We start from the raw sequence: 27806 nt of genomic DNA on the forward strand, positions 1-27806 counted from the left end.
GGAGGTGGTTACAAGGCAGAACGTAACGAGGGGCTGCCCCCGGGGAGGCCGGGAAGAGGGAGGCAGAGCTGGGGACGGTGCGCACAGGGGACTCGGGCCAGAGCGAGGCAGGTGTGTGGCCGGTGGTGAGGGACGGGTGGTGCCCTCCAGGAGCTCCTCCTGCCCAGACCCGTAGCCCAGGAGCCCCCTGCCCTCCGGGGACCAGTGATGCACTCATTCCCCGCAGGTGGGGGGCCACGTGGGCAACGCGTGTTGGGCCTGTCGCCTGGTGCCAGCCAGGACCCAGGACCGTCATCAGGGCACGATTGGACAGGCAGCGTGGTCCCAACGCTGGCGTTCCACAAGCTCCTGCTGTGCGCCGGGAATGGTGACCAGCACCGTCAGGATCCCATGACCCTTCGCGCCCCCTGCAGGACGGACCAGGGACCCCTATTCACGGGTGGCCGAACCGAGGCTCAGAGCGGGAGAGCACCTTATGGCGGGTAACCCGGAGGCAGGGGCCTGGCCGGCTCACTGCACAGCACCCCAGAGGGCTCCAGCTCCCCCGGAGAAGTTCTCATATAAAGCTGAGACTCTTCTAGCCCAGGGACCCTGGCTCCCTGGTCCCCCTGCTTCAAGGAAGGAAAACGAGACGCTTTCCCTGTGGTGACGCTACGGCGCTCCCCTGTTCCGCCCATTCACGTCAATATCCCTGTGAGGGCTTTCTCGGCACCGGGTCCCTGGCCGCAGCCCCGGGGACCATAGGGGCTAGCGGCAGTGGCCTCACGGGGATGTTGAGCTCAGGCCTGGCAGAGGTGGGGCCCAAGGCGGCCCCTGCCCTTACAGATGCCAGCTCAGGGGGCACCCCAAGGAGGCGGGCCTGGAGGAGCGTGGTAGCCCCGCCCCCCGCCCGGCCCAGCCAGCAGCACCCACGAAGCAGGCAGCAAGGCCTTGCCCAGCTCCTGTGGTCACGGGGGAGGGCAAGTAGGATGAGCTGCCAGGCCGCCAGCGCTCTGGGCACAGATGGTTCTCGTTCCCGCTGCCTCTCTTCCGCAGGAAAAACAAACTAGCCCGGGGCCAACAGGCTCTGTTTTATCTTGTGTTTATTTTTGTTGCCATTTGCCTTTGCCTGAAGCCAGCGGCCCTGTGGGCTGCAGTTCTGCAGAGGGGCCAGCGAGAAGGCCCTGGCATTTCCCTGACCTTAGTTAGGGCAGCTCTCCCAGGAGGGGCGGCCGGGCTCCTGAGGACAGTAGTCCACTTCCTGCTCCCAGACTTGTCCCTGTCCCGTGGGCACAGTGACTTTTCCCAGGTTTGGAGTCTTCTGGAGGCACCAGCAGGGCTGGGATTGAGGCCAGCAGGACAGAGGCAGGTGAGATCCACGGGAGGGCCTGCTGTGGGCCCGGTGCTGACGAGCCGGACAGGCACCTCGGCCCTGGGAGAAGGCCCAAGGAGGCACAGAGCCCAGGGTGGGTGGCGAAGAGGCCACACCACAGGTCTCATCTACCAGGGCTCCTAGGAACTCACAGGGGAGGAGGTGGTCGGGGCCACGATGGGGGGGGTGGGGAGTGTGGGCACAGTGAGCTTCCGTTTTCAGAGTCCTTGGATTTCACAAGGTTGGGAGGGTGACATGGTGACCCAGGGTTTCAGGGCTGAGCAAAGCAGGCTCGGGGGCTCCCGGGTCCTGGTAAGTGCGGCTCTCCTGGCTGTTCACTCCTCCCAGACCAGGGAATTCCCCTGGGGCACAGGTCAGTCCTCGGCTGGCCAGGTGTCTCTAGAGTAGGGAGTCATCCCCCATGGTGGGCACCCCACTGCCAGTTCAGAGAAGGGGGTGGGGACGGCAGGGGACCACCAAGGGGGGCTGGCCATTTGCCAGACAAAGGGAGGGAGGCCTCTAACAGCCCCTGTCGCGGGGATAGGGGGGCCAGCGGGGCCACTGCCACCCAGGCGCCTCGCAGGTCCGGCGAGAACCCGGGGCCCAGCAGCCCGGCCAGCGCCAGGCCCTTGCCCCGCGTGCCCCCTGGGGGGGGGGCGGCGCTGGGGGACGCGCGCTCGGAGGCCCCGCCCCCACCCCGGCCCCGAGAGCGCAGGAGGGAGGGACCCGCGGCTCCGTCGTCGGCGCCCCCCTCCCCGCGCGCGGGCGGCGGTGACATCACGGCCACGGCGGGAGGGGCGGCGCCCCGCGCGCATCACTTCCTCGGCGCCTCCCGCGGGCGGGCGGACTGACCGACGGACGGACTGACGGTGGACGGTGGGCGGCGGACCGCGCGCAGGGGACAGGCGCAGGGCGGCGCGAGCGCGGGGTGTGCGGCCCCGGCCCTCGGCGACCCCGGCCCCATGGCCGGCCCGGCCCCGCCCTCCGCCGACGAGCTGCCCGGCCCGGCCCGGCGCCTCTACTCCAGGTAGGCTGGGCCGGCGGGGTCCTGACGTGCAGGGACCGGCGGGACGGGCGGGGACGGGCGGCCGGAGGCGGGAGGCCCGGAACAAAGGCTGCGGCGGGCGCGCGACGTGGCGGGGACGCGCCCTCCCTGCGGGCTGGCGGTCGTGGAGGCGCGGGGCCGGGGAGAAGGAAGGGGTGCTGGGATGGGGGGCGCCCGGGGTGGGGGTGCAAGGAAGGAGGGGGTACGGGGTTGGGGGGCACCCTGGGTGGGGGAGGGGAGGCAGAGGTAGGGGGCGCCCCCCCACCCCGTGGCGAGTGCTCGTGGGGAGGGGGAAGGGGGCACCACGGGGTAAGGGAGGGCGTGGGGGGGGGTAGGGGGGAGCCCAGGCTGCGCCCATCTGAGTCCAGGATTAGCGGGTGGTCAGGGTGTTGGGCTGAGCTGGGCTGCAGCTTGCTGGACCCCCGCCCCCACGGCCCCGGGCCGGGCTGGGAGAGCTCCCCCTTCACCAGCTGTGCTCTCCCGACAGCTGGGCCTCCTGGCACAGCAGGTGTGTGGAGCTTGCCTCGCAAGCCTGGCACCACCTCCCCTCTGCCCGGGGCTGGCTGGGAGGCAGCGTGGCTGGAGGGACCAGGCTTTGTCTTGGGTGGGGCCCTGTTCCCCGAGGACCCGGCGCGAGTCTGCGTTCATGGATGGCAGGCCCGAACCCGGGCTGCGGAGCCAGCCAGCCGGGTGGGCGTGTGCCCGCCTGAAAAGGCACCTTCCTCTGGGCAGATTCGCGGATGATGCCAGCGCCCTGTGCTCCGTGCTTCACGCTCTCGTCAGGGATGACAGGGTGGCCCTGCCCACCTGCCTTGCGTGCCTGCTGGGTGACTCCGGGCCTGTCGAGGGTGATCCACACGTGATGCCATGTGCCCGGCCCGGGTGGGCACAGGGTCCTCCGAGGGGAATGGACTCTGCCAGTGAGTGCAGGTGGCCAGGAGAGCAGTCGGCACGGGTGCCGGGCAGGGGCCACTCATTGACCGCGACCCCCAGAGGCAGGCCCGGCTGCCTCCAGGGGGCCCGACAGGTCCCCGACTTGGCCGGACAGCGTCATCCCCGGGACCTGGCAGCGTCCCCAGCTGCCGGGCCTTCAAGGGGCCTAGCCTTGCCCGAGAGGATCGTCCAGCCCCGGCCGGGCAGCGAATCAGCAGCAAGCCTCTGTTGGGTGCCACCCCCCCACGTATAGAACGAGGCCCCGGTGGTGGGTAGGGGGCCTTGCGGCTCCTCCCACCTCGGTCTCTGTGCCACTGGTCAGAGACACAGCCCCCATTGTGTGGTCCCAGGATTGAGTGCTGGGCCCCCGACCCGGCTCCTGGGCCCCGCGCAGGGGGAGGGGTGTGCGGGTGGGTTTGCTGGCAGCTGCCGCTGGAGGCCTGACCCGGGGGATCCCCCCCGTAGCACCCCCGTGGGGACGGCCCGAGTTGGTTCGGCAGCTCCCAGCGTGCGTATGTGTGTGTCTGCGTGTGTGAGTGCACGCGCGTGTGGAGCGGGGAGCTTTAGCCCCGGGGCCCCTGCACTGCCGAGCGTGGGGTCCTCATGGGGCGCGTCCGCGTCTGCAGCCTCGTTGGGAGTCTGGGGTGCGGGCTGGTGCTGGGGCCCGGCGGGGACATGCCGGACAGGACCCTGGCCCAGGGGAGCGCGGCAGGGACCGAGCTCAGAGGGGATGCTGGGGGAGGCCCCGAGCCCAGCCTGGCATCCTGGCAGGCCGAGACCTGCGTTGAGCTCCAGCGGGCAAGCCCAGCACAGATTTGGGGTGCACAGCCACCGGCGCTCCCGCAGCGCCCGCGAGGAGGCCCTTGGGGAGTCTGTGCAGCCGCGGCCAGGTGTGGGCAGGGCTGTTCGTGCTCGGAGCGGGCTTTCAGAGGCTGGCAGGAAGGGTGGGAGTTGGGGAGCCGTGTGTGGGGGCCTCTGACAGGTGGGGGCTGCTAGCTGGAGGGGACAGACTGACGGCGGCACCTTGGGGCGGGCAGAAGGTTGTCTACCTCCTTGATTCGGGCCGGGGAAGCCCCCCTGTGGCACCCAGCGCGTGGGTGCCCCGTGACAGCTTTGGGCGCTCGGCAGACGGTGATTGGGGGGACCTCCAGGCCAGGCCCAGCCCACCCCCAGTGGCTTCCCTTTTCCTCCCGGTGACAAGAGTTCAGTTCTTATAAAGTGGGGGTCTGGGGGAACGTGGGCTTGGGACGCACACTGAGAGGGCCTGAGCGTGAGTGTGCCTGCGGGCCCAGCACGTCCCCACACGGGGCCCCGGGAGGGGAGCTGGTCAGGGAGGCAGAGGAGGCTGGGGCAGATAACGCTCAACCCTGGTCTACCGCACCTGGGCCCTCGTGCCTGGAGAGGGGTTTGGGGGGAAAGGGCCTCGGGGAGGGATGGGGGGAGGGCTGGTGGCTGAGAGGCCCCTGAAAATGGGGAAGCTATGGGTGGCCCTCTCCCTGTCCCTTTCAGACCAGCAGCTGAGGGTCCCAGGAACTGGGAAGGGCAGAGCAGGCGGTGAGCACCCCCACTGTGGGGTGACCCGCTAGAGGTGTGCCCCAGGCATGAGGCACCCGGACAGGGGCATCCTCAGGAGTGGGTCGGGCACCCAGGGTGCTCCGCCCTGCTGCCCACCCGTCCCCATGGGCTCCTTCCACGGGTGCGCCCGGGCACTGGCCCCGGCAGGGCCTCTGGGGAATAATGGCCTGGCCCCATGGTTTCCTCGGAACACAACCTCAGGTGCTTTCCCGAGCTAGGTGCCCCTCCACCCGCAATTCCTGTTCCCACCGCGCTGCCTGCCCCGCGCTGTCCCAAAATCCCCACGTGAAAGGGAGTCAGTGTGGTTTTGCTTTGGGGGCAACGGGAGGGGGTGGGCAGGGGCCCTGGGGCATCTGCCCAGTGGCCCAGCCTGTGGGTGACATCTCTAGGGAAGAAGGACGGTGACTATGTTTAGCAGCGAGTGGAGCTAAGGGGACACAGCCCCCAGTTAGTCATATGTAGCGGGAGCCGGGGGCCTGGCTTGCAGACCGGCCGTGGTGGTCAGCCCCGGAGGACCCCACAGAGTCTGTGGGGCACATAGGCGGGGACGGGAGCCCTGATGGAGAGCAGGGCAGTTTGGTCCGGGTGTGGCTGGGCTGATGGCTTCTCCTGGGATGCTGTCTCGGATGCCCAGGCGAGGCTGAGGGGTGTGGTCATGATGCGGTGGCTGGAACAGTAAGACTGGCCCCTGGGGAGTCGATACCATTTTATTAACCGGTAAGCCTGTGGGCAGGCGGCGGGAGCTTGGCAGACAGTATCCCGCCTCCCGGCCACTGTGGTCTGGCCACTGGGAGAGTTGGCCTGGTCGGCCCTGCAAGGAAGGGCAGCCACCGCATCCGAGTGGGTCTGTGCAGGGGGCTGTGGCCCCATCTGGGTGGGCAGGACCCCCACGGCCTGGTCCCAGAGGTGTGGGTCTGACCTCCTTGGGGGCTGGAAGATTACAGGTTGACCATGAGGCATCTATTCCCAGGTGGGAGCGCTGCCCTTCCCAGGGTCGGGGCGGTGAGGCTGGTGGGGAGCTGAGACCAAGGCCCCGGGGCCCTGAGGACTCCAGCCGGCCCCTCCCAGAGCCCCTGAGGGTGGGGCTCTCAGTGGCCCTTGGCTTGGCAGGTGGTGTTGGGGGACAAAGGCTCTGGAGTCTTCTTCGATGAGCAGGGAGGTGCACCTGGCCGGGCTGGGCAGGCCTCAGGGGAGACAAGACAGGGTGGCGTGCGTTCAGGTGGAATAGGGCCCCGGGGTGGTTCTGAGGGTGTGGGGCTTGGGGGTCCAGTTTGTTAATAGGAGCTGGGTAAGGAGGAGGTGATCCGGGCCCTGCCCTGTGCCCCTCGGCTGAGCTGTCCTCATGTGTGGACGGGTGGCGTTGGCAGAAGCCTCAGGGCAGGGAGGAGGGTGCCCGGTCTGGACGCTCCTGTGTGCGGGCAGGTAGCCGGGATATCCCACCTCCATATTCACCTGCCCAGCCCCTTCCAAGACCCCACCTGCCAGAGTCGGCAGGGCCTGCAGGGCCCACAGGCTGAGGCTGGCCTTGAGACCCTACACCGGGCGGGCCCCCCACCCTCCTCTGGTTCTCGGGTTCCTCCGTCTCCTCGACTCCGGGTGGCTTTGGGGAGCAGGGCCCATCCTGGCTCTCCAGTTCCCTCTGACCCTGGAGCTGTGCCCCGTCCTCTTCCCAGGGGCTAGAGCGGCATGGCCTTGGAGCCCTCTGCCACCCCAAAGCCCGTTGCGGAGCTGGACGAGTGGTCAGGCGACGAGAGTCTCGTCCCCGCCCGCCTGCCCACCCCAGGCCCTGCCCTCCTTGCTGACGATGCTGATCCCTGGCTCTGAGCCGCCCTGATCCCTTGATCCGTCTCAGCCCCCGGGAGGCCCCGGATGGCCTGCCCAAGGACCTGGGGTCTCCTGGAGCCTGGGACGCCAGAGCCTTTAGCCCACCACTCTGGGGTGGGGGGAGACAGGGGAACCACGAGGCCGGCGCGTCCCCAGGACCAACGGCCAAGGCGGGGTGGGAGTTGGCCGGCCAGGCGGGAGGCCTGGCGCCCCGCGATGCCGGCCGCCCCCGCGGAGGGCCAGCCCGTGGCCCTGAGCTTGGCAGAGAAGGCCGTGTGCAAAGTGGTATACGGTGCCCCCCGCCCCCGTCCCCTGCTGCTGCCCGTGGGCCTGGAGCTATGGCTGTATGTGGAGAAGATGCGTCGTCACCTGCAGAGGAAGAGGTGCAGGGGGCCGGGGGGGCGGCCCGGGGGTCAAGGTGCGGTGGGAGGTTCTTGGGGTCAGTGGAGGGGGCGGGGGCTTCCAGCCCTGGACGCCGGCCAGTGTCTCTCCAGGGGGCCTCCTCACGTTACCGGGGCCCGGGTCAGACCCCCCACCAATCTGTGATTCGGGATGGCCACGCTGGACACCTCATCAGTGTACCCCCATCTCCAGGCCCTTCGCGCACCAGAAACCTCCTTCGCGGTGGTGGCGATGCCCGTCTCTAGCTAGGCAGGGACAACAGGGTGGGGAGGCCACTCCCCACGTCCTATCTGTCAGAGCCAGCAGGGCGTGTTCGGCTCTGAGACCAACGTCTCACACTCAAGCCCCGGGTCCTCCCAAGTCACCCAGGTGGAGAGGTCCGTTCCCGGCATCAGACAGCGCGGTGCGCGGCCCTGGCCCTGGGAGGGGGCGGCTGGTAGGCTCCCGGCAGCCCTTCCCGGGGCGTCGTGGGTAGGAGGCCCGAGCTTCCGGCACCCCGCTCTCTGACAGGCCACACAGGCTCTGCCTGAATCTGGGGGCGGCAGGGCGCTGCTGGGGTCCCGGGGCCCACTCTCCCCCGGAGGCGTGGCCCCGGCGTGGGGGGGGGTCGAGGCTGGGCAAGGTGGGGACTTTGCATCAAAGGCATGTTTGGTTAGGGCGGCTGAGAAGCAGTGCCGTAGACAAAGCTCGTGGATCGGTCGAGGGGCCCTGCGTGTTGTCCCCCAAAACAGCTGATCACCGCGGACTCTAGCAACGCAGAGAGAGGGCGAGTGCCCGGGGGTGCGTGCGCTATTTTGCCGTGGGCGCTTTCCCTTACCCGTGGGCTTTCCACGGACTCCGGTGATCTGGGTTGGCCCTCGGCCACGCAGAACACATCTCCCACTTTTCCAGGGCTGCGTGTATGTGCGTGTATGGTCACTGGGCTCCTCCCACCACCTGCCGGGGACCCCCTCCAGCTTGGGGCCCCGCTCCCCCGCCCCCATGGTATCTGTGTGCTGTGTCCTCCGCTGACCGCTCTCCCGCCCTAGGGCAGGCAGCGGGTCAGGCCTTGAGCGTGGAACTCACAGGACCAGCCACGACAGGCCAGAGGAGGAGGCCGAGGTTCTGAGTGATGAAGTGTCCTACCCCGGGCCCCCTAGCAGGGAGGGCCGGAACCAGGGCCAGCCTGATCGAGTGACCCCCAGACACGAGGCTCCCCTGACAGCCATGTCCTGAGGGCAGCTCGCCCAGGGCCCAAGGGCCATGGGGCCCCAGTGAACAGAGCCCGGGGTAGCAGCTGGGGGTCCCCGGCCCCACCCCATGGGCTGGCAGAGCCCAAGGGTAAGGGACAGCTTCTCTGTAGCCCCCGCCGGAAGGTGGAGGCATGAAGGGCTGGCCCGGCCTCTGGTCAAGGCGTTGGCGGTGGTGTGGGGCCCTGGGCCCATGGACTTGGGCTGGGTTCACGGGCAGGAGTCTGGAGCAGTGTCCCAGGGATTGGGTCTACCCTGGCACACGGTCCTGTCATGCCCTCCCACAGTAGCACCCTGGGCGTGGGGGAGCGGCTGTCTCGTCGGGCAGCTGTGGCCAGTAGCTGAACGCTTCTCGGCTCTGGGGGCGGGCTGACCCACAGCTCAGACGGAGCCGTGACCCCGGAGAGGTGACGGCAGAGGATGTGGGACGGGGGAGGGGCTAGGGTCAGGTCCTGCCCATGTGGCTTTGACTGGTGTCCTGAACCTCTCTGAGCCTTGATTGTCCTTGGTGAGGATCGAGGGCTGTCGCGGGCCACCGTGGCTACTCTGGAGGACTGACGCGGCACCAGGTCCCGGAGCGGGGGCAGAGGGAGGCCCCTCGCCCCGGGCGGCTGAGCCTTGAGGGGAGGCTGTGTTTGGAGCTTGGCCGCAGTGGGCTGAGGGTCTGGCCGTAGTCACGGGCTCATGCGTTTGCCCGGGGGCCCCTGAGCCCTGGTCGTGAGGGGCGTGCAGTGAGGTTCGGGCACGGGTGAGCCGCACAGGTGTCAGCCTGGCGACGGGCACGCTGTTGGACCCTGCACGTGCTTCTGGGCATTTCTCCCGAGACGTCGACGTCTGTGCGCACAGGCGTGGCCTCACCCGAGGGCCCCGTGGTCCCAGTGATGACGGGGGAGCACGGGGCCCCTTTCGTGACTGCGTGAGGAGCAGGCTGTGACTCCTTCTCTCTGCCCAGGATGGAGACCTCGTGCCTGGAGCTGGCCCTGGAGGGCGAGCGTCTCTGCAAGGCCGGGGACTTCAAGGCGGGCGCGGCCTTCTTTGAGGCAGCGGTGCAGGTGGGCACCGAGGACCTGAAGACTCTCAGCGCCATCTACAGCCAGCTGGGCAATGCCTACTTCTACCTGAAGGAGTACTCCCGGGCGCTGGAGTACCACAGGCACGACCTGCTGCTGGCCCGGTGAGCACGCGGCCCGCCTCGGGGAGGGGCCGTCACAGCACAGGCAGTGCCGGGAGCTCGGGGTCCAGGGAACCCGAGGGCGCCCGCGACCTGGGAGAGGGGGAGGGGGCGGGGCGGTGCCTGGCAAGTGCCCCCAGGGGCTGTGTTTCAGGGGAGGCGTGCGTGTGTGCATGTGTGTGCACATGGGTGTCCCAAGTATATCCTCACGTGGGTGCCTGTCCCTGGGACTGGGGGGGGGGGGTGCGACCACTTGTGTTTCTGAGCGTCTCCACTCCCCTCTGGCCTCCAGACCTTCCCCGAGCTGCTCTTGTCCCTGAACACCCTTCCTTGCTTGTTCCCCACCCGTCGGCAGCCGGACCCCCCCAATCCCGGATGGGAGCGGAGCTTCTCAGCGTTCCCACCAGCCCTGCCCACGGGCCCCTCCCTGGCCAGTGAGCCGCACGCGGTGTCCTCAGCACCCGGCGGGTGTGTCGAAAGTTACTCCCAGTGTCAGGCCCCCCCAACTCTCCTGGTCTCCATCGGGGCACCTCTCTGAGCCCCGATGGCCACAGGCTGGGCCCAGCAGAGAAGCGATCCCCAGCTGGGCTGCCTGCCTGGGGCTGCCCGAAGGGACCTCGCCTGCCATCGGCGAGACCCCTGCCCGGCATCGCCCCCAGTCGCCCCCGGGTTGGTCCTGCCAGGCCTCGCCCGCCCCTGCCCGGGCTCCTTGCTGGGCTCGGGGTCCTGGCCGGCCCTCAGTCTGGCTCCTCACTGCCTCCTGCCCTCCAGGACCATCGGCGACCGCATGGGGGAAGCCAAGGCCAGCGGGAACCTGGGCAACACACTCAAGGTGCTCGGCCGCTTTGACGAGGCCATTGTGTGCTGCCAGCGGCACCTGGACGTCGCCCGGGAGCAGGGGGACAAGGTAGGTCGGCCGCTCCCAGGCTGCCTGCCGAGCCCCCACCTGCAGGGCTGAGGCCTGGCCCCCCGTCTTCCATGTGAGCTCCCCCAGACCCGCCAGCACCCCTTGTCCCTCCTTCCGGTTCCAGAGGGACACAGGGTGGCGCGGCAGCCGGGGTAGAACAGCTGTGGGCCCCGTCCGGTGCCGGACCCTTGACCTACTCTGTGACCCCTCCCCCCCCCCCCCGTGACCCCGGGCAGGGAAACAAGATGGCCAGCCCCAGGTCATAGCTCAAGGCGTGTGGGCCAAGTGCGCCTTCCTTCCCCCGGGCTTCCGAGAGGGACCTGGTGGCCCTGATGGTGTAGATGACAAGGGAGCAGGTTCCAGGCCCATCCACCAGGAGGCAGTGTTCGCTTGCCCCGTGCCCAGAGGGTGGCGACCACGTGCAAACACGCCTCACCCCTTCTTGGGGTCCCGGCCCTACTCCCACATCTGCACCTGATGACGGCCCCCCTCCAAGTCCTTGCCTTTGGGGGACTGCAGGCACAGTGGTCCGGGGCCAGGGGGTTCCTCGGGGGCCAGGTCTGCAGAGGGCCAACCTCGGTGCCACCTTCAGGTCGGGGAGGCCAGGGCATTGTACAACATCGGCAACGTGTACCACGCCAAGGGCAAGCAGCTCTCATGGAACGCCGCACAGGACCCTGGGCACCTGCCGCCCCATGTCCGGGAGCCACTGCGCAGAGCCTCCGAGTTCTATGAGTGAGTGGGGCAGGCGGAGGCACCACGGGCCAGGGTCTGGCCGTAGCACTTCCCGAGCCGCTGCGGTGGGCGCGGGACCCCAGGCACGGAGCACCCATATCCGGCCCCATCACCTCTCTGCGGACCCCCGCATGGTGACAGCCAGGCCGGCTCTCCTTCCCCAGCCCCACCCACCCTCAGGCCTCCTCGGCTTCCCGCACATAAGTCACGCACAGCAGCGTGGAGAGGCAGGGAAAAGGCCGAGCAAAAGCCACACGTGGCATTTAGAAAACGTTTGGCTGGAAATAGGGCGGGGATGTTGGGCTGAGCCTCTGTGCTGGGGAGGACGCTGGCGCAGGAGGACAGGGGCTACACCCGAAAACCAAAGTCTGGGGCCGGGGAGCCCCTGACCTGAGCCTCGGAGCTCAGACAGCACCCTCTTCTAGTGGCTCCCTAGAGCCACTCTTCTAGAGCCCCAAGCTGCCCTCTTTCTGGGGCACGCTCCCAGCAGGAGCTGAGCGGAGGCTGCCTGCTCATCCCCTCTGGCCGGGCGGGTGGGTCATGAGCCCCTGCTTCCCTCGCACCAAGAGGGCCACGGCTCAGACAGATGCAACCCCCAGGAGGAACCTGTCCCTCGTGAAGGAGCTGGGCGACCGGGCGGCCCAGGGCAGGGCGTATGGCAACCTGGGCAACACACACTACCTGCTGGGGAGCTTCGTGGAGGCCACGACCTTCCACAAGGAGGTGAGTCCCCTGCGGGGCGGGGGTGGGGGGCCAGCTGCCTCGCTTCGTCTGGGCTTGGCTCAGGGTCCCAGGCTGCTCTTGCCAGACGTGCACACTTCGGGCTGGCCACGCTGGGCGGGGAGGCCACCCCCGCCATCCACATCGGGTCCCGGGGCTGCTCCGTGACCACCCGGGCCTCGGGTCTGTGTCCCCAGCGCCTGGCCATTGCTAAGGAATTTGGAGACAAGGCGGCCGAGAGGAGGGCGTACAGCAACCTGGGGAACGCCCACATCTTCCTGGGGCGCTTTGACGTGGCCGCCGAGTACTACAAGTAGGCAGGCCTGCCCGCCCGCCCCCACCCCTGCCCAACCCCACCCGCCCAGCTCGTGGGAGGGGGCCCCTGGACACCAGCCCAAGGTCGGGAGGTGGGTCTGACCTCCCAGCCTCTCCAGGGGCCAGACGGGGGGGTTCTGGGCCACAGCCTGGAAGGGCAGACTGACAAAGCCGGGGTCCTGGGGCTGCCGGGGACAGGAAGGACTATGGTGCCCTTCACTCGGTAAGTGCGGGCAGAAGCCGCTCTGTGCCAGGGACACAGCTAACCGCGGCTGAGGGCCTCCCAGTGCCAGTTACTGGGGGAACCCCAGAGCTGTGTTTGCGCCCCACGATACCTCTGGAGTGCGGGTGTAATCCTCCGTGTGTGGACCCAGAGGGTGGAGATCACACGGGCTCCTGGGAGGATGCTCTGCCAGCCGCCTCCTGGCTTGAGGAGCAGAGTGGTGACCACCGGGCACAGGCCGGGTCGTCAGCACCAGGTCCCGTGCGTCCGGAGCCTGGGGTGGGAGGTGACTGGCCAGTGCGGGTCCAGCAATGACGGGGCTCCAGAGACACCCCGGTGGGATCCCGGGGCTGGCGGACCGCTGCCCCCCGCGCCCTCCGTCCACCCCTCGGCTGGGGGCTGTGAGCAGCGCCGCGTCCCCAGAGAGGGCTCCCGGAGCCCTCCTTGCTGGGGCTGAGCCTCCCCCTCTCGCAGGAAGACGCTGCAGCTGTCCCGGCAGCTCAAGGACCAGGCGGTGGAGGCACAGGCCTGCTACAGCCTGGGCAACACCTACACTCTGCTGCAGGACTACGAGCGCTCGGCCGAGTACCACCTTCGGCACCTGCTCATCGCCCAGGAGCTGGCCGACAGGTGCGCGCGCGGTGGGGGCGGGCGGTGTTTCGGAAGCGGATCGTGGGCGGTGGCCGTGGGTTGGAAGCACGCACAGTGCCACGCGCCGAGGCGCGCTTAATCCGTTAGATTTGCGCTTTGTGATTTTCACCCGAATTGAAAGATTAATGACCCGAGGGACTGCCCCGCACCCAAGGGTGGAGGGAGCCGCAGGGGTGAGAGCCTCGCCGGCCACTAGGGGGCGAGGGAGGCCGAGGCGGGCACTTCAGGCCGGGCCTGCTGCGCTCCCGTCAGGACCGGCCTGACGGCCTGGGGGCTGCAGAAGTGGACTCGGTTTCCTTCCCTGGCAGAGTGGGAGAGGGCCGGGCGTGCTGGAGCTTGGGGAATGCCTACGTGTCCATGGGGAGCCCGGCACAGGCCCTGACCTTCGCCAAGAAGCACCTGGAGATCTCCCAGGAGGTAAGCCAGGCCTGCCCCCCTGCTGGAGACTCCCCCGGTGCTGCTCAGCTCCCTTTGGACCAGGCAGGGCGCCTCTCGCCCAGCCTGCTCCTCCGTCCTTTCCAGGGTGCCGATGTGCACTGGGGGGGGGGGGCCCGCCACCCCCTGTCTGCAGACGCCTGATGGCAGCTTATCTGGTGTAGCCAGGGGTGGGGGGAGGGGAGCGGTGGCCTGCTTTCCACCTGAAGTGTTGGCGTTCCCTGTGGGCAGGGCAAGGTGGGCATGACCTACCGCAGGCTGCCCTTGGGGCTCTTCCCCTGGAACCTTCCAGCTGGACACCTTGGGGACGGTAGACAGGGTCTTTGAGAGCCTGTCCGCACGCAGGACCCTCCTACTGCGGTCAGGGTGGTCCACGGCCGGGTGCCACAGGGCATCACGGGTGACCTCCGGCTCCCTGGTTTCCGGTTGGCCCTCTTACCTCCGCCCCATCCTTTTCCTTGGCCCCAGCGGCACGGCCACCTCCCTCCAGCACATGCCCAGCACCTGCCCAGACCCATCATGGCCCCGTGTCTGTTGTGGGTGAGACCCACTGGAGCCCAGGCGGTGGGGAGGAGCAGGGAAGCTCGGGCCAGGAGAGTCCCCCACCCCCTGCCAACCAGGGCCATCAGCAGGGCCGGCCCCACAGCCCCCTGAGCACGGGTGGGGGCACGCCAGCGGCCCCAGAGCTCCACTCGAGGCCCGGCCTGGGCCCACCTCACTTCTCTGCACTTCTCGGCCCCTGCTGAGCCTCTGCTCTGAGCTGGGGGTGCCTGAGGGGTGCACGTGAGGCTCCAAGGGGCCGAGAAAGCTGGAGTCTGGACCAGACCACCTGTCCTCGGGAGGGCACTCCGGAAGGAGGGCCTCACGCGGCGCCCCCAGCATTCTGGGGTGTGAGGGGCGCCCCTGGGGCACAGGGAGGCCTGGTTCCCTGGGAGGCGCAGGGCTCATGATTGTCTATAGGAGTCCCCCAGCCCACCTGCCCCCCAACCTGGCCCTGCTTGGCTACAGATCGGGGACCGAAATGGGGAGCTCACGGCCCGCATGAACGTGGCACAGTTGCAGCTGGTGCTGGGCCGGCTGAGCAGCCCCGCGGCCACGGAGAAGCCCGACCTGGCCGGCTACGAGGCCCAAGGTGAGTCCCGGGCTGGGTGGGCAGTGGTGTGGCGGGAGGGCCGCCCCGAGAGCTCAAGGCTTGGGCCTCGGGACGGTGCTGGGCTTCCCGGTGCAGGTCTATGGGGAGGTGGCCTCTGCCCACAGGAGCCCTTGTGACAGAACTGCCCAGCGAGGGTGGCAAGCCCCCGTCGCTGGGGGTGTCTGTCCGCACCACTTCTCCGCCCTGCTCTGGAGCTCCCGGGGGCGCGGGGGGTGACCGGGTGTCCAGGGTGCTCGGGGCACAGATGAGGGGCCCTGTTTCCCCAGGTCAGGTTAGGAATCCGAGATTGGGAAGCACGGGGTGGAAAGGGGTGTTCGGGGGCAGGGACGGTGTGGGTGAAGGTGTGTCCTGAACGGGAGGCCTTCGGGCTGGTGCTTCACGGTCTCTGGGCCAGCGAGGGCCTGAAGTCACTCTGAGCCCCCCAGGTTGATCCCCTGGCTAGGAGGAGGAGGGAGGGGCACTCACTGCTCCTCTCTCCGTGCTCCATCCCCTTAAGGGCTGAGGACCCCCCCAACCTCGGGCTCAGAGCTGGGCCCGGGGGCCAGAGGGGGAGGCTGAGTCAGCCAGAGATGTAGAGCCTCCCTCCGGGTGGGGCGCTACTCAGGTGAGCCCCCGGACCAGCCAAGGCAGCTATGTTGATCTCAGTCCCGGTCTGCCTGTGGCCCCATGTGGGTGAACATTGCTAGGCACGCAGGGCGGGATGTTCCTTGCAGAGCAAATGGGTAAATAGGGGGCTGGGGGGGCCACGCCGAGCTGGCTTCCCCCGTGGCTGCAGGCGGGTGTGGGGCTCTGCACAGGGCACTAGCTGCCCCCTCCCTGCCTGCACCGACCCCAGCCTGCGGGGAGTCTGGCCCCAACCCCCTCGTGGCTGTGTTCCCTAGGGGTACCCACCTGCCCCAACCTGGAGCCCATCAGGCCTGCAGAGAATGAGGCCCCGGGAAGTGGCACCTGGCCGCGGTGGAGAGGCTCCAGGGTTTCTAAGGATGCCTGTCCTGGGCAAGGGGAGGCACGTGTCCCCACCCCGCCTCAGGGGCTGAGACGGAAGGGAGGGTGCGAAGGTTTCTGGGACCCCCAGCCACCCTTGTTTTGGGGTGATGTGGCTGCAGGGGATGGGATGGGGGAGGGCCCCCCTCTGCCCCCCACCCTGCCCCAGGATGTACAAGACGGTGGCTCCCTTTGGGCGGGGGTTTTCTGAGGGTGGGCAACTCTGTTTGGAGCCCCTGGCCCTGTGAGGCCGCCCTCTGCGACACCCAGCAGTGGGTGGGGGCAGGGCCCGGCCCCGAGGGCTTCTGGAAAGGCTCCCCGGGGCTGTGGCCAGCTCCAGGTTCTCCGGCAATTTCCCTCTTCTCCGAGCTGAGGAAAGGGGGGCGCATCACGGGTGGAGGCCTGGGCTGTGCCGGGAACAAGGCAGCTTCTGTCCTTCCCACGCCAGCCCTGCTGCTCTGCCCTGTGCCCAGACCCTTCCCAGCCGGGGCCCCCGGAAGCCCCCTCCCTGCCAGGCTGCCAGCGCTGGGCCACCGGCCGAGGCCAGGCAGAGGCCCTTCTCCAGAGCAGCCTGCTCCGGGCCACGGAGGCAGGTGTGGGGGCCCCAGGCCCGGGGATGCGGCTGCTGAGTCTGGGCGGCCGTGGAGGAGCCCCCCCCCCCCCACTCAGGTGAGCCCGGCGGGGCCGGGGCCTTGTGGACGGAGCGCCCCAGGAGTCTCCTGCGGGGGTGGCATTACTCACCCACTCATTTGTCCAGTGCACACTGAACGTGGGCACTGGCCTGGAAACTGCCCCTCGGGGCAGAGATGCTGCACTGGCGTGTGTCGAGCCTGGCCGTTTGGCGGGGTGGGGGTGGGGGTGGGGGTGGGGGGGTCGGGGGGGCGGATGAAGGGGGGACCAGGTGAGCGCCAGGGAAGGGTGTTGACCCAGCCTGCGACCTGGAGCCCAGGGAAGATGCCTCAGGCTGCTTCTGGGAGGGAAGAAGCCTGGGGCCGGTGGGCGGGGACCGCGGTGGGCGGGGACCGCGGTGGGCGGGGACCGCGGTGGGCGGGGACCGCGGTGGGCGGGGACCGCGGTGGGCGGGGACCGCGGTGGGCGGGGACCGCGGTGGGCGGGGACCGCGGCTGGTCCTGGAGGCCGGGACCCAAGGAGTTTTCTTTCCCGATAAAACAAGGGCCCTTTATGCAGCTGGGGGACCCAATTTACAGGTTGACCTCAGCAGCCCTGCAGCCCCCATCCCAGCAGAGGCCCCAGGACGAGTCCTGACACTGCTGCCTGACTGGGTCAGGCCTCCCAGGTCCCCTGGTGTGCCAAGCCCCGTTGAAGCCAGGCTTGGGACACACCGGGGAGCGTAACCGGCAAAGGTAGCCAGAAACGACCAGTATGTGGCAAACAGCGATAAACAAAAAAACAAGGCGTGCCTGGGAATGAGCAAGCGCTTGGGGAGGAAAAAAGCCTAGCGGCCGGGTGGGCGTGCCGCGTGGGCCGCGTGGAGGCCGCTGTCGCCCTCAGCTCGGCGGAGGAACAGAACACCACGCACCAGGCGGCTTGCAAAGATGAATGTCCACTTCCTGCGGCTCTGGAGGCTGCGGGTCCGGGAGCAGGGTGCCCGCACGGCCGTCCCGGTGACGGCCCTCTTCCCGGGTGCAGGGGTGGTGTGGGGCTGGAGGGAGCTCCCCAGTGTCTTCTCATAAGGGCACCAGCCCCATCCCCGGAGCCCCCCTCATGACCTCAGCTAACCCTAATCACCCCCAAGACCCCGCTCGCTGATGTCATCGCGTTGGGGGTGGGGTCTTCAGTGTGGAATTTGGGGGACACAAACGTTTGCCCCATAGTAGTGACTTCTGAGCAAAGGCTGAAAGGGGAGAAGGGAGTGAGGCTGAACGGAGGACAGCCATGCAAAGGCCCTGAGGCCTGGGTAAGGCTGGCTAAGAGGAGCAGCAGGGAGCAGGAGAACCTCTGCCCCGTGCAAGCCCCTCCCCATGCCAGGGGCCCTGCAGGGTGAGCAGAGGAAGATCTCACCCAGGCCCTATGGGCATCCCCGGGGCCCCAGCATGTATAAGGGACAAAGAGAGCAGAGAGGCAGGTGAGGGACGTGACACTCAGGTCCCGGCAAGGTGAGGAGGGGTCGGATTCTGGATCTGTGTTGAAGGAGGACCTGCCAGGATTTTGGAAGTTGAGACTGAAGGCAGGAAGGAGTTGGAGGGACACAGCCCAGCAGCTAGAAGCTGAGTTGTGCGTCTAAGCAGGCCGGCTGCATGCAGGAGGGGCGGGATGGGGCCTGGCCAGCCTGGTGGGGACAGAAATGATTCTGGTCAGACTCAGGCGGGAGTGGGGTGGTGCTCAGGGAAGTTTCCAGACCTTCCCCTCTGGGGTGGGTGGAGCGGGAAGCCCGCCAGCGTGGCTCTGGCCTGAATGCCCCAGTGCGCGCAGCCCGCACAGAGGGTGCATTTAGCCGGGCCCTGAGGGCCATGAGGGGACCCGCCCTGGAGCCGGACACAAGCTGTGTCTCAGAGGAACATTTCAGCCTCCGCCACGGCCTGGGCCTGACGGTCCAGCCAGGCGGGCCCCAGCAGACAAAGTGGGGAAGGCGAGTCAGACCCCCGGGTGTCAGGGGGCGGCCGAGAAAGGGGCCGGGTTTTCGCTGGCTGTGGTGAGTACAGGGCCATACACAGGACCGCTCGGCTGTCCCCCCATCACTCCCCGGGCCAGGCGATGCCCCCAGACAGTTTGGTGTTGGAATGATCACATTGTTCCTTCAGAGCTGCTTGTGTGATCCGGGGAGGGATGGGCAGTGGGGACCCTGCCCCATCTCCTTGGGCCTCACAACACGGGGTCAGACTCCGGCTGCACACCTGGGCAAGGCCCGGTGGCCAGGGGCCGTTCTCAGGGGGCAGAGGCAGACCCGGTGCTGACCACGTGGCCAAAGTTGGGGGGATGGGGCCCTGCTGGGGGGGGGCGGGAGGGGCGGCAGGCAGCCCCAAGTCCTCGACCCACGCGGCTGCCTGCTGTCCCCTCCCTGGACAGCAGCCACAGAAGCCCCTCCTCCAAGATCTCTGCTTTTCTATCCGGCCTCTGGAGGGTAGAGAACAGGGCGTAGCTCCCTCAGAGCCTGGAGGCCAGCCGCCCACACCATCTCCTCCGTTCCTAGGACTCCCTGGGCATTTGGTTCGGGCTGGTCTGAATGCCTGACCTCCTGGACGGCCCCTCTCTGGGGACCGTGTCTTGGGCAGTGGGTGTGGGCTCAGAGCCGGGGCCCGAGGTGGGGTCGGGGGCCGAGCTGAGGGCTCCCTGCCTGGCCTCGCTGCCGCTGGTGGGGCACGTGTCCCGTGCTGTCCGTGGCACGGCATCACCAGTGAGCTCAGTGCTGGGGTAGCCAGAGGGCAAGGCTTCACCGCGACGTGGACTGTGGGTGTCCACAACATGCCAGGCGCCATAAGACGCTTCCCACGGGCTCCCTGTGTGGTGCCTGCAGCATGCCTGCAGGCTCAGTCTGACGGGGGTACTGAGCTTGAGGGAGGGTAATGGCTCCCGGGTCCAGTGCTGCCCAGACATGACTCCTGGGGCATCTGCCTTGCTCGCTCTACCCACAGTGCCTTCTTGCTTCATGCGGCCCCACGCTTGGACAAGGGCCCCTGGGGCACCCGGTTGGTGCCCAGCACGTGTCTGCAGGTAGAGGGGCGCTCAGCTCCTGGGAGGATCTGGGCTGCCCATGTGCGTGCAGGGTGGGGGGTGAACGGAGTCCCTTAAGGGCGGGCACGGGGGCAGCACAGCCAGACCCCCTGCCAGGCCCCTACAGGGTCAGCCCATCTCCACGCTCGGCTGCTTGCCGGGTGGGGCGTGCGAGGTCGTGCAGATACTGCGTTTGCTTCCGTGGAGACGGTGACGTTGGCGGTTCATCTGCGGGCCCCAGGGTGCAGGCCCTCCGGAGGGCCCTGGCCTGGGCCGGCCCGCCTCTTGGCCGAGGGTCAGTGCCAGGCTGACTGGGCCCCCTGTCTTCCAGGTGCCAGGCCCAAGAGGACACAGAGGCTGAGTGCAGAGACCTGGGGCCTGCTGAGGCTCCCCCTGGAACGGGTGAGTGGGGCTCAGGGTGGGCGGCCGGGGCGTGGGCAGCGGGCTGACGAGGCAGGTGTGATGGGTGCTGAACGGCCGCCTCCCAGCGCAGCTCCCGTCTGTCCCCCGTCCCCGCCGTGGGGGGCAAGCGCCCTCTCTGCAGCCCGAGACCCTGGAGCAGCCATCCGCCCCCAGAGAGGCCCCCACGAGGCCCCACTTCCTCTCACTCAGCCCAGGGGCCCGCCAGCCATGCCCCCCTGGGGGACAAGCCACGGTCCTCGCAACCTGCAGGCCCCCAAGCCCCCACCCGGCCACAGTCCCCAGTGTCCCAGCTGTTCCCCGTGCCCTCCTGCTCCCTGTCGGCCGAGACTCTGCCCCGAGGGAAGCAGAGCTGTTACAGGCAGAGGAGACCAGTCAGAAGCTGGGCAGGGGGGGGCTCTGGGCCCACTCTGTACCTGTCGGAGGTGGGTGCTGTGTAGCCCTGGGGGAGTGAGCTCTGGTTCCTCAGGCGCGTGCTGGGCTTTGTTGCGGGTGCCCCTGGGGCGGTCTGTGGCGGGACAAGGCTCAGGGCTGCTCAGTGTGGGGTCAGCCTCCTAGCCTCCGGGCCTCAGGCCCTCTTCCTCCTCCCTGAGGCACCTCAGGGCCTGGGTGTGTCAGAGACAAGGCCACTGTACCCGCCAGCCCCCGCTCAGGGTCCTGGGATGGGAGCACTGGTTGGGGATTGCTGCAGCCCCCACCGATGCCTGGCCTCCTCCCTCTCCCCAGGAGCAGAATGGAGACAGCCACCAGCTGGGGGAGTGGCGGGGGCCGGGCAGGGACATGCTCCCTCTCCCCATGAGGAGCAGGAAGTACCAGGAGGGGCTGGAGACCGCTGAGAGGCCCCGCGAGGGCGGCCACTCCCCGCTGGACAGCGCGGACGTCCGGGTGCAGGTGCCTCGCACGGTAGGTGACGTCTCTTCGGGTGCCCTCCCGAGCGGCCGACCTGGGCCGCCCCCGGGGTCAGAGGCCACGGCCCTGTGCTGCCTCGGGGCCTGGCGGACATGGCACCTATGGACGGTGCAGGACACTTAGCACAGACAGCGTTCTGCCAGTTGCGTCCGGCCTCCGCAAGGCCCCGGCCACTGAGGACAGGAGGCCTTGTGGATGGGGCTCCGGAGGGCGGGCTTGCGGGGAGCAGCCCTGTCCTGGGTGTGCAGCACACAGGGGTGGACGGATGGACGGGGCCTGGGGGGACGGTTGGGTGAGGGATGGACGGGCGGGTGGTCAGACAGATGGGGGACAGAGGGAAGGGGGCCTCCTGCTGCCTGGCAGGTGTCCCACTGTGTCCAGGAGGCTGGGCTGGCCTGTCTGGGCTGCTGGAAGCGGGTCAGGGTCTGGGAGGTACAGGCTGCAAACCTACGTGCCCAGTGAGTCCAGGTTCAGTGGTCAGCCTGGACCATCCCCCCTCCCCATGTGCAGAACGCCTGCGTCCAAATATCTGGGACTCGATCTAAAAATAATTGCCTCTGAGGGCTTAATCAGCACCTTCCCAGCCTTTGAGGGGCGTGGGCGCCGCGCTGGTATTCTTAGCCCCCTGATGGCTGCTTTGCACCCATCTTTCCCACGAGCCTGGGGGGCCTCCGCCAACCCCATCTACCCCCAGCACTACCTGCCAGCCCGTGTCCGTAGAGTGAGAGGTGAGGAGACGGGGCCACCACGGAGGCCCCAGACAGTGGGGCTATTGCCCGCACTGTGCGTTTGGGGACCCCTAGCCGAGCGGTGCAGGGGCCTTGCCACCAGCGCATGGGGACTTGGGGGTCTTGGGAGGTGTGACTGGGTGTGGTCGAGGGCTGGACTAGACCCAAAGGTTGGGGTCCATCCAGAAAGGGCCTGGCAGGAGAGGACCCCCAGCTACCAGGGAGCCACAGGGGGCTTTGGAACAGGACAGCCTTTTCCACGTGGTAACCTGGCCCTAGCCGTGTCCCCGTTGCCGCTGGCGGGGGGCAGGGGGGTGCGTCTACCAAACAGAAACAATAGCCAGGGCTCAACAGCCATAAGAGGGGAAATTGAGGCACGGGGCAGCAAAGAAGTTAGCCCGAGGGCGCACAGCTAGCAATGGTGGAACTGGGGTTCCAAGGTCAGCTCCTAGAACCCCCGCTCAGCCCCTCTGAGAAGGCAGCAGGGCTTTGGGCAATGCGGGCGCCTTTGGAGGAAATTTTTATGGGCGCTAAGCCTGACCCCAGTTGGAGGCCTGGACCCAGACCTCCCCCTGCCCTGAAGGCACAACTGCGGCCGGCCCTCCTCCTGGGGCTCTGAGCTCCCTGTAGAAAGGAGCGGGACCGAGAGGGCCCCAGGGGGCTCCACCTTTCCCCCTTCTGCCCTCGCCCCCAGCCAGCTTCCCCACCCACCCCAGGGCCGGCCCCCACTGGGCCCCTGGCAGGCCAGAGGCCAAGACTCCACAGACCTCCCAGTGTAGGGAGGGGATCCCGTGGCCAGTGGCGGGGGCTGTGGTGGCCGCCCGGCCCCTGCCCCTGCCCCTGGGAAAGCATCCCTCTGGCTCCCTCAGCAGCCTGGGGAGTCAGGGCTGAAGAACGAGGCGGCTTCTCCTGGGCTGACTCGGCTTTGGAAGGAAGCCGGCCCCTCCGTCAGCAGGGCGACCGCTTTCCAGATAGGCTCCGTCCTCCTCGCCCCTCTGGCATGACCACCCCCCTCCCGTAGGCCCCAGCAGGAGCCCTCCGTGTTTGTAGAGCATGCGTGTGCATGTGTGTGCGTGCGCGTGTTCGTGCGCGGCCGCGGGAGCAAGTGAGTGCAGTGGGGGGGCCGGGGCGGGACGGCCCTCCCCCGGGTCCTATTTAAGCGCTGAGCCAACAGGGGCAGCGAGGCGGCAGGGCACCGCATGGTGGAGCACCCCACAGTAGACAGCGCTTAGCGCCCGGTCGCTGCTGCTGGAGGGAGCTGCGTGCCCAGCGTGAGTGTGGGGTCCCCTACAGGGGGAGGCTCAGGGAGCACAGGGGCCGGTGGGAAGCAGGATGGGGGCAGAGCGGAGCTCTCCTCCTGGGCTGGTGCACCAGTCCAGCCACCTCCCCCGCCCCTCGGGGCCTGGGGCCTCAGGAACCCCGGCCAGCAGGTTGGGGGGCTGGAGGGGGGCAGCCCTGGGCCTGGGGGGCGCGGGGGGTTTGCAAGACCCGGGCTGGCACTCCAGCAGGAGGGGCTCGGAGACCCCCTGAGACAGAAGGAGCCAGAGGCAGGGGCAGAGGAGAGGTGGGGGCATGTCCTGTTAGGACCCGGGGTGCTGTCCTAATCGAGGGGGGCGGGGCCTCCTTGCCGTCTGGAGCCTCACCCTGTGCACCTGCGGCCTCAGCCCCAAATCCCCCCAGCAAGGGGAGCGCCAGCCCTTCACAGGTGGCCCAGGATGGCTCTGCTGTGGGGTTGTCTCTGGATGGCCCCACAGGGCCCTCTCGGCCCAGCCCCCTGCTGTGCTGCTGGGGTCCCCGAGAAGCCTCTGGGCAGATACCGCCCTACTTCAGGGGTGCCCCTGAGCCCCGAGGTCAGCCCACGGGGGGTTGGAGGAGTGCTGGGGGCCCATGTGTCTAGAGAAGAGGGGTCCCAGGGCTACCTCTTTCCCGGGAGGGGCCTGGCTCTGTTCGCCCGGCCCACAGTCCACCTGGGGGGCCCCAGCTGGGGCCAGATGCCAGTGTCGGGGGCCAGGAGCAGAGACTGTCCCCTGTGGTGGGGTGGTGCTGTGCTTACCCCCACACCTGGCTGAGTCTGGGGCCCCAAGCGACCTCCCCGGGGGAGGCACCTGTGCGGTCCCCACCAGTGCGGAGCTTGATGCTGGGCCCTGGCCATCCTGCCTGCAGTTCCCCCAGGAGGCCCTGACCAAGTGCAGCCCCCTGGCCGGGGTGCCCCCTGAGCCCTCGGTGCCTTGTGCCCTGGGATCTGTGGGGTCTTAGGCCGGGGCACAGCAGAGCAGAGTCGTGAGTCGGGGGGATCTTGAACCACCCCCAGCCTTGGCTCTAGGCCTGCCTTGCTGGGACAGGAGGTTGGGGGGGCGGGGAGGGGGACCTGAGAGCCCGGGCCGGGGTCTCTGTCCTCCGAGCTGCCACCTGCTGGCAGGTCTCACGCACAGAACCACCCGCTCCGCTGTCCCTCCCTGCCCCTGTGGCCCTGCAGCCTGAGCCCGGCTCTGAACCTGGGAGCCCAGGCTGGGCCTGCTCGTGGGGTCCCTGGGGCTGCCCCTGGCTGGAGGTGTGCAAGCTCCCCTCCCTCAGTGTCTGCAGCGGGCTGGCGAGGGGTCGTCGGGAATTCGAGGACCGAGCCAGGCCCTGCTAGGTGACATTTCTGCTGTGTGGTCTCTCCATGAGCCCAGCTTTGAGGGGCCCCCAGCCAGCTGAGAGGGGGAAGGACAGGGCTGGGCGGGGGACACTGGAGGCAGGGAGGACGTGGGGCAGGCACCGGTCTGCAGCCAAGGTGATCTCCGGAAGCCACCCCATCCGTCAGTCAGCACTCGGGGCTCTGGACCAGACGTGGGGAGGCTAGTGGGGGCGCCTGCCCTTGGGGGGGACAAGAGACCGGTGCCTCCAGCTTGCTCTCCTATGGATGTGTAGACCGAGGCTCAGCGTGGGAGGGGGCTTGTCCAAGGTCCCCCTGCCAACTGGGATGCAGGCAGGCCCAGTGGCCCGGTCTCCTGCTTCTCACTGCCCCTTCCTGGTCCCATCGGTGGGGCTCGCCTGGACCTAGCAGGTCGCCCCAGGGTCAGCCCTCCTGCCACCCAGGCTGAACACTGACAGTGCCTGCCAGAGTCCCTGTGCTCCCAGCATGTCCAGACTCTGCCCCCCCCCCCCCCGCCCCAGCCATCCAGAGCAGATCCTGGTCACCTTGGCCAGTACGCGGAGGGTGCTTTAGCCTGAACACCCGCACATCTGCATCCTCTGGGCCTGTCCGCTGGTCTAGGACCCAAACCCCAGAAGGGATGGGACTAGGGTGGAACACAGCAGGCCTCACCTCCCCCAGCTCTGGCTCCTTGCCTTTGGTGATCTGACCTGATGTCGCTGGCATCTCTGGGTCCGCCGTCACTGCTGCCGGGACCCTGGTACAGACCAGTGTGATACCCAAAATGGCCCGTGAGGCTCCCTGCCTGCCGAGGGCCCCGTCACTCACTCGCTCCTTCATTTGTTCATTCAGCAGCCGCTGGGGAGTGCTGTGCTGGGTGCCAGAGCCCCAGAGGCGTGGGCAGAGGGGAGCTCACTGCGGGGGCTGCCACGGTGTGTGATAGTGTCCAGGGGCGGGGCCGGGGGCGGTGGCGGCTGCTGAACCGCGTTGGGGCAGGTAGGGGGTGGGTGGCAACGTCACGTCTGGGAGGATGGCGGAGGCGGGGCAGGTGGGGTGAGGGTCCCAACCTTGTCCCAGGCCGCGCGGCTCCCTCAGGGGTGTGCAGGGGTCTGAGGGGCTGGGCCAGAGCCGGCGCTGACTGCCCCTGCCCCCCAGAGCATCCCTCGGGCCCCGTCCTCCGACGAGGAGTGCTTCTTTGACCTGCTGAGCAAGTTCCAGAGCAGCCGCATGGATGACCAGCGCTGTCCCCTGGAGGAGGGTCAGCCCGGGGCCGCCGAGGCCACCGCCGCCCCCAGCCTGGAGGAGAGGGTCGGTGAGTGCCCCCCCCCCACCCAGAGAGCTCCTCTTGTCCTTGAGGGGGGCTGGGCCAGGCTCAGCTCCCTCCCTCCACCGTCGTGCCCCCCTGAGCCCTTGCTCCCGAAGGGTGGGCGCACCAGCTGCAAAAGTGCCCCCTGTCACCGTGAGCTCCTCGTCCCCCGCTCGCCCAAGGCTGCGTCCCGGGAAGTGTGTAATCATGTCCGCCCTCCGGAACACCGTGTCAGGGCATCTCCGTCTCGGAGCGGGCGTGGGAAGCAAGGCTTTCCTCCGGCACCTTCTAGAAGCCCCCAGAGCGGGTGTGGGGCAAATGGCAGAGGCAGCTGAGAGCAGCCGGGGTCCGGGGTCCGCGGAGCCACCGCTGGGAGCCCCGTGTGCCTAGGAGTGTGGTGGGCTGGGCTGGGCTCCAGCCTGACCCGCCTCGCGGGGTCCCCTTCCCTGCACCTTGTCCCCCACAGCCCGGCCCTCGCTGACAGCCTCCCCGCAGACCGAAGAGTTCTTCGACCTGATCGCCAGCTCGCAGAGCCGCCGGCTGGACGACCAGCGTGCCAGCGTAGGCAGCTTGCCCGGGCTCCGCATCACCCACAACAACCTGGGACACCTGCGTGCCGACGGGGACCCGCAGGAGCCTGGGGACGAGTTCTTCAACATGCTCATCAAGTGCCAGGTGGGCCTGCGGTCGGGGGAGGTTGGGGGCGCTCGCCCGCCTGCCCCCACCCCAGCCCCGAGGTGGCCCGGCGCCCCTCTGCCCTCGTCTTGGGCGGGGGCTCCTCCCGCCGGGAGCTGGCTCTGGTCCTTCCGTCTCGGGCCGGATGGGAACTGAGTGCCTGTGAGTGCTCAGACCTGAGGCCCCTCCCGGCACCCCCCAGAGGACACCCCGGACGTCCTCAGCCGCCCCTCACAGTACAGGAGCTCTAGCTGGGGGGGAGCACCGGGTCCCCAACGTGGTGGCCTCGGGCCAGGTGTCAGCCCCGAGCGGGGAGGGCTCTCACCACTGTGGGGTCCGGCCACCTGCCGCTGCCCCCCACCCGCCCCGGCTGGGGCAAGGCCAGACGGCAGGCAACGGTGTCAGGAAGCCCGTGGAACGGCTGCAGGAAGGGCAGCCGCGTGGCCTGTGTGGGCCGCTGCAGTCTCCGGACGTGCCGTTCGTTCCGCAGAGCCGAGCAAGGCGCGGCCCCGGGCGAGTCCGACGAGCCTCAAAGCCGGCCCTACAGAGAGCCCCCAGCCCCCGGCCGCACCGGCTCCGATGGCCGCACCGGCTGCCGGCCTTTCTGCTCCAGACCCTGCAGAGAAGCCCAAATGCCTCGTCGGCCCCACGCCAGCCCCAGCCCCTCCGCACGTCGGGCGCCGGGAGCCCCCGGTCCTGTCCGCGGGGCTCCTGAACGCACCACCATCGGGGGGCCTTGGGAGCGGCACGGGAAGGCCGCCCGGCGGCCCCCTCACCCCGTGTCTGGCGGGCATCGTTCGGTCCTCTGCCCCTGGGCGGCCTGGGGGGAGGCCCCTCGCCCCCGGGGCCGGGGCTGCTGGTGTGCCCGCGGAGCTGATGGTACGGGTGCACGGAGGGAGGCCCTCCCGAGCCGGCCTGGCGGCTGGACAGCGGCCCCCGCCTGGGAGTGGTGCCCGAGGCCGCCGAGCACTGGCCCAGCTGCTAGGGGGGGCCCTCCGAGGCCAACCCCCGTGTCTGTGTCTGCCCAGTCCGCCAGGATCGACGACCAGCGCTGCCCGCCTCCCGACGTGCTGCCCCGAGGCCCCACCATGCCTGACGAGGACTTCTTCAGCCTCATCCAGAGGGTGCAGGCCAAGCGGATGGACGAACAGCGGGTCGACCTCGCCGGGAGCCCGGAGCAGGAGGTCGGCGGGAGACCCGAGCCCCGGCAGCAGTGCCAGCCTGGCGCCACCTAAGGCCTTGTGACTGCAGCCAGGCCGGCCCCACCCCCGCTCCTGGACTCGGGGCCGGGGTGGGGGGTGGGGGGCGGAGGGCTCACGGTCACCTGCCCAGAAGCCCGTTCCTCTGGAGGCCACGGCTGAGCACAGGCTCCGAGCCCTCTGGCCCTTTCCACTGTGGCAGACGCTGGGCACCCAGCCCTCACGTCGGCTCCCTCCCAGGGTGGCAGGCTCAGGTCAGGGCTGCCCTGGAGGGTGGCCGTGCTCCTGTCCTAGAGCAGCCCCCGGGCGGTACATGGGCCTCCCACAGGCCTGCCAGGCCTTCCCCCTGCCCCAGGCCCGGCCCTCCCCCTGCCCCAGGTCTAGCTCTCTCCCTGCCCCAGGCCAGCCTTCCCCCTGCCCCAGGCCCAGCCCTCCCCCTGCCCCAGGCCCAGCCCTCCCCCTGCCCCAGGCCCAGCCCTCCCCCTGCCCCAGGCCCAGCCCTCCCCCTGCCCCAGGCCCAGCTCTCCCCCTGCCCCAGGCCCATCCCTCCCCCTGCCCCAGGCCCAGCCCTCCCCCTGCCCCAGGCCTGCAGCTTGTTGGGTCCAAACC

At 69.0% G+C, this 27806-nt stretch overlaps 1 protein-coding gene across 6 annotated transcripts; it reads left to right on the forward strand.

The window, feature by feature from the left end:
- Positions 1-1031: 1031 nt before the first annotated feature.
- GPSM1 (G protein signaling modulator 1) lies at positions 1032-27645 on the forward strand. 6 transcript variants are annotated; one of them, XM_045043262.1, is made up of 14 exons: positions 1032-1348; positions 9312-9533; positions 10302-10437; positions 11030-11172; positions 11772-11895; positions 12090-12205; positions 12905-13060; positions 13390-13498; positions 14525-14648; positions 19657-19727; positions 20472-20648; positions 25173-25329; positions 25790-25998; positions 26489-27005. In XM_045043262.1, exons 2-14 carry the CDS (start codon positions 9313-9315, stop codon positions 26711-26713), a joined length of 1968 nt encoding a protein of 655 aa, XP_044899197.1. In that variant the 5' UTR covers positions 1032-1348; position 9312; the 3' UTR covers positions 26714-27005. The 6 variants fall into 6 exon arrangements, 5 of the variants coding, with proteins under 5 accessions (XP_044899197.1, XP_044899196.1, XP_023098791.2 ...); XM_045043261.1 differs by lacking the exon at positions 1032-1348 and adding an exon at positions 2179-2378 and having other exon boundaries at positions 26489-27006; XM_023243023.2 differs by lacking the exons at positions 1032-1348; positions 26489-27005 and adding exons at positions 2183-2378; positions 27027-27645.
- The last annotated feature ends 161 nt before the right edge of the window (positions 27646-27806 follow it).

This window comes from Felis catus, chromosome D4, assembly GCF_018350175.1.
Source record: "Felis catus isolate Fca126 chromosome D4, F.catus_Fca126_mat1.0, whole genome shotgun sequence".
Taxonomy (NCBI): Eukaryota; Metazoa; Chordata; class Mammalia; order Carnivora; family Felidae; genus Felis; species Felis catus.